This window comes from Vidua chalybeata, unplaced genomic scaffold, assembly GCF_026979565.1.
Source record: "Vidua chalybeata isolate OUT-0048 unplaced genomic scaffold, bVidCha1 merged haplotype W_reject_6, whole genome shotgun sequence".
In the NCBI taxonomy this organism is placed as follows: domain Eukaryota; kingdom Metazoa; phylum Chordata; class Aves; order Passeriformes; family Viduidae; genus Vidua; species Vidua chalybeata.
This window is the reverse complement of record NW_026530355.1, coordinates 650,094-655,277: the sequence shown is the minus strand read 5'-3', so window position 1 is coordinate 655,277 and position 5,184 is coordinate 650,094. Positions and strand designations below refer to the sequence as shown.

The 5,184-nt window shown below is 61.8% G+C and overlaps 1 protein-coding gene across 1 annotated transcript; it reads left to right on the top strand.

The window, feature by feature from the left end:
• The first annotated feature begins 388 nt into the window (after positions 1-388).
• On the top strand, positions 389-4,626 carry LOC128783239 (serine/threonine-protein kinase pim-1-like). Its single transcript, XM_053933877.1, is given in 8 exon segments — positions 389-534; positions 699-1,220; positions 1,425-1,792; positions 2,435-2,559; positions 2,562-2,613; positions 2,869-3,018; positions 3,208-4,124; positions 4,408-4,626. Coding segments are annotated over 6 exon segments (1,320 nt in total). The 3' UTR covers positions 2,976-3,018; positions 3,208-4,124; positions 4,408-4,626.
• Positions 4,627-5,184: the final 558 nt, after the last annotated feature.

Sequence of the window (5,184 nt, the reverse complement as noted above, 5' to 3'; positions counted from 1 at the left end):
CTGCAGCTGGTGGCACATCTTGTTCTCCAGGAAAGGCTCTTGAGAAGAGCAGACATCACTGTGGAGAAGATTCCTGGAAAACTGAAACAGCTTTTAAGAAATGAAATGAAAATTAAAAGAAACAATCTAAGATGTTTTCCTCTATTTATTTCTCTGCTCCCCTTTTCCATCTTGCACTACTTCTCCATGCCATGAATTCCAAGTGCATCTCACCTCTAAGATGGGTGACTTAGCGAGCTCTAGACACTCGAAAATACCATGAGCTGCACACAGTTTGCCTTCCCACTTTTGCTGGAAGCAGTGCTGGATCCTTAAGAGCAGGGCCAAGGCCAGGGAATCCTCCAGCCAGGGAATGTGCCCCGACAGGGTTTGATCCTCAGCAGGGACAATGCACAGCAGCGAGCGAGGGGATTTCTCTGCCCCTGTGCAGGAGTCCAGACTCTGGGTCTGGGCTGAACAGGGCAAAGTTCCCGTGTTTGGACAGGCTCAGGGGCTGCCCCCGGGGAGCGCGGGGCTGGGCGTGGGGGCGAGCGGGTAACGGACAAACGGACACGGGGACAAACGGCCCCGGAGCTTCAGTTGCAGCGGCAGCAGCAGCAGCAGCAGCGGCAGCAGCGGCAGCAGCAGACAGAGCAGCGAAAGCAGCAACTTTGTGGAGTCCCTCTTGCTCCTCCTCTCCCTCTCCCGCTGTCCCGCAGCCTCTCCTGCTCTCCCGTTCCCGCTGTCCCCTCCTCTCCCGGTCTCTCTCTCCCCATACCCGGCCAGGCCATGTCCCCGGCCCGCCCCCGGCCCCGGGCAGGGCTGTCCCGTCCCCGGCCCCGGCCGTCCCGCCGCCGTCTCGCCCCCGCCCGGCTCTGGCCGTGCTGGCGCTGGCGCTGCTGGGCGGGCATCAGTGCCTGGGGCTGGGGCGGCATCGCCTCCCTTTGGCTCCACCTGGCCCGAGCCCGGCCCCGGCCCCGGCCCCGGCCCCGGCCCCGGCCCCGGCCCCGGCTCCTCCCGGGCCCCGCGGAGGACACAGGCGGCGCAGCCGCTGCCGCTGCCTCCGCTGCGGCTTCCTCGGCCCGAGCTCCGCTGCTCGGCAGCGCGGCCGCCGGCCCCGAGCCGCCGCTGTCCCGTTGCCCGGAGCGAACGCCTGGGGATGGCCGGCCCGGGGCGCTTGAGGGCCACTCGGTGGCCATCAAAAGGGTGCCACAGAACCGCGTCCTGCACTGGGGCGAGCTGCTGAGTGAGCGGGGCCAGCGGGAGAAGCCGGGGCGTGCCGGGCGGGGATGAGCCGGGGCCCGGCAGGGTGGAAGCCGCCGGGACGCCTCGAGGGAGAGCGGGCGTGGGGCCAGTGCAGGGCGCAGAGCATCCCGGGCTGGGCGAGGGGTTCCCGAGCCCCGGCACGGCCTCAGCCCCACTGACGGCATCGTGCTCCTCCCGCAGCCCGACGGCACCAGCGCACCCCTGGAGGTCGTGCTGCTGGCCAAGGTGTCCACTGGCTTCCCCGGTGTCGTCCAGCTGCTGGAGTGGCTTGAGCTCCCCAACGACATCGTGATGGTGCTGGAGCGCCCAAAGCGGTCTCAGGACCTGCACCATTTCATTCGGGCACAGGGGTTCCTGTCCGAGGAGGTGGCGCGGGAGCTGTTCCGCCAGGTGCTGGAGGCCGTGCGGCACTGCACCAGCTGCGGGGTCCTCCACAGGGACATCAAACCAGGGAACATCCTGGTTGACCTGGCCACCGGGGAGGCTAAATTGATCGACTTTGGCTGTGGCACCTACCTGCAAGACACAGCCTACACTCACTTTACAGGTGAGTCCACACAGGGGTGTGCTCCCGGTCCCAGCATCTCACGGCCCAACATCTCCTAGCCCAAGCTGGGTGTGGCATCGGGGATTGTCCCTTTTGCTGCCCTTGATGGCTCTGAGATTTCAGCCGAGTTGCGTTTCAGCAGGGCTGGGTGGGGAGCCAGCTTCCAGCCCTGCTGGCAGCCTTTGCCCACCACTCTGCCCAGGGCTGGGCTGGGGCTGGGGCAGCCAGCCCAACAAAAACACCCGTGGGTGGGGGTAGCAGAGAGGGGGGGTCAGAACCTGTGCCCCAGCCGGTTTGGTGTGCAGGTGAGAAAGGGCTTGGACTGCTCCACTCACCTGGTTTGCTTTGGATTCATCATGTTCTTTGGGGCAATGCAGGCAGGGAGGATGAAGGCATGGTTTTCCCCAGCACTGAGTGGGTTTTTCCTTGTCATGCCTGGGCCTTGCCAGGGCTCCTGCTGCCCTCTTCCAGCACCTGTGGCTTCTTTTCCAACCCCAAGTCTGTACACAAGTCCCAGGTGCTGGCCAGAGGGCAGAGGTCACCCCGTGTGCCACTGGGGCAGCCCCTGCATGCCCAGGGATGCTGGGGCCAGGCTCTGGGAGCAGCAGCATCCCCCTGCTGAAGCCCATCTCTATTCCATAGGAACACGGTCATACAGCCCCCCGGAATGGATGCATTTTGGCTGGTACTACGGCAAGCCAGCTACTGTCTGGTCCCTGGGCACCGTGCTGCACCAGATGGTCTGCGGGGAGCACCCTTTCAGGGGTGCCAGAACATCAGCTGGGACCATCAGCTCTCGCTGCCACAACGGCTCTCTCCAGGTGGATCCTCATCTCTGGCCACAGGGGCAATACCAGTGCTGGGAGACCGCAGCAGCTCGTGAGCATCCCGCTCTGGCAGCTGCTGAGGAGGGGGCACATGTCCTGCTCTCCTGCTCTCCTCCACAACTGGGAATTGATGGGAAAGTTTAGGCCCAGCTCTGAGCACATCCAGCATGGCCTGGGCACGGGAATAAGGGGGCAAAGCCAACAGGAGCCTTCTCCAACTGACCGGCGGGTTCTGGTTTCTCTGCCCAGAGTGCCAAGGTCTGATTAGGAGGTGTTTATCCATGCTGGATATGGAAAGGCCTTCGTTAGAAGAGCTGTTGTGTGATCCCTGGATGCAGGACATTCATCTGCCCTAGAAGAAGGGAAAGAGCCACAGGCACACTCTGATGCAGGGCCCTGGTAAGTTACAGCTCCACACACGCATTGGCAATCAGAAGCACAGGAACCCAGACTTTTTTGTGCTGCCTGTGTCACTGCCCAGGGCTCATCAGATGGGAACACGCAGCCCTGTGCTGGAGCGGAGCTGCTCTGCCCAGCACTGGTGGCCGCCATCAGAGCTGGTTCTGCTTGTCCCTGGTTCCCTCACAGCTGGGGCCCTGGGCAGAACCCTGTCAACCTGGTCTCAGCCCCAGGGAAGGAGAAGGAGCCCCTGGAGAAGCTGTAGCAGGTGGGGCTGCTGCTGCTGGAGACAGCGAGGACGACATCAAGGATGACAACCTCTTGCTCCACCTGGTCATCGGCAGGCTGAAGATGACATCACTTTGATTCTGGCACCTTCTCCAAAGCCAGGCTCCACAGGGAATTTGCAAATGAGTCCACACGCAGGGCATGCTCCCAGATTTGGGCATTGCACAGACTGGCCAGGAACCAAAAGTTCCCCCTTTGCTGGGGCAGATGCAGCTGATCCTTCAGTCGGCTGCCCAGCTGCTTTTGGCAGGGCTCGGGGCATGGGCTGGGGTGGGTACGAAATGGGAGTGGGCTCCTGGCCCTGCCAACAGCCCCCACCACCCACCGTGCCCCGGGCTGGGGCTGGGGCTGGGGCAGCCAGCCCGACACAAACCAACCCCCATGGTGGGAGCAGAGGTGGGACTCCAGAACCTGTGCAGGGGCTGCTTTGCTTTGCAGCCAAGGAAGGGCTTGGGCTGCTCCCCTGCCCTTGTTTGCTTTGGGATCACTCTTATTTTGGGGGGCAGTGCAGGGGGAAGGGAGAAAGCCTGGGCTTCCTTCACCCGTGGGTGGGGTTTTCCCTGGCATGCAGGGGTTGGGCCTTCCTCAAGCCCCAGACAGAGATATGATATTTGACCTTTTTTCTTGTTTCCCCTTTTTGTCTGTAATCTACTTTCAATCATTTGTTGTGTGTTTTTCTAGAGGAAGCGTTCTAGGTGGGGTCCAGTCTGGATGGGGAAGTGCTTGGGAGCAGCTGCGGCGTGGATGGGCCGTGCCCTTGGAGAAGGCTGAGGACATCGTTTGGGACCAGCTTTTCTTCCAGCGGTGGATGGCGTCAGGTGGGTCCCGTCTGCTTGGCATGGTGGGATCAGAGCTTTGGGGAGATGGCAGCGAGCACAGGAGCATCCTGCTCTGGGCAGCTGCTGAGGGCTGGATGTGCCGTGGCTGGCTGCAGGCTGGGCACATGTCCTGCCCTCCTGCTCTGCTGCCAAAGGCAGCAGTGATGGGCAGCTCTGGGCACCGCTCTGGGCACGGCCAGCATGGCCTGGGCACCGCGGGCGGCTGGGACAAGGGGACAGGAGCCTTCAGCTGAGGGGCACTTTCTGGTTTCTCTCCTTGCAGCCGGGCTCTGCGGGTGCTGAGGCTGCTCTGGGCTCTGCCAGGGCTCTGCTGGAGCTCAGCACCGGGCCCCAATCAGCCAAAGAAGAAATGGTGTGACCTGCAGCACAGACTTGCTTGAGCATTTCAGCAACACAGCTCAAGTTTGCAGAGTGTACACCTCCAAGGGAAAACATGCCACCACCCAAAAATTAAACTTGTTCAATAGCTTCTGAAATGAAATCAATCTGGGATGACCCCAAATGCCATTTTTCAGCTTGCTCAAGCTGTAGCTCAGGCCTTTGCTGAACAATTCTCTCCACCACCTGCCTTTTACTTCCCAACTGCTCCCTCTTTTCCCCCAGTGAGTTCCCAGCCCGTGGCAGTCTCCATCACACTGTTGCCTTCCTTGATGTGCCTCACCATGAGGAAGGCTGAGCCCCCAGCTTAGGGACTCATCCTGACACTGGCTGAGGAGCAGCAATGTCTCAGAGGTCTGGTTGGATTTTAGTGGCATTCAGAGCTCTTCTCCAGCCCTCAGCTCTCCGCACTGCTGAGCTCCCACTCCCTTTTCCTTGTCCTTTCAGCAGGATGAGCTCTGTGAATCCCCTTGGGCCTCCCCAGTCTTCCCAGCCCATGCACCCACCTCAGTTGGGCTGAAGCTGCAGCTTCTCTGTCTCCTCTGGCACACCAGTCCAGTCCCCTTGTGCGGGGAGCCCCAGCCCCAGAGCGCAGCACCCAACAGTGCCGTCCGGGCTGGAGCAGCTGCCCTGCAGCCCTGGCTTGGCTCTTGGTGGCAAG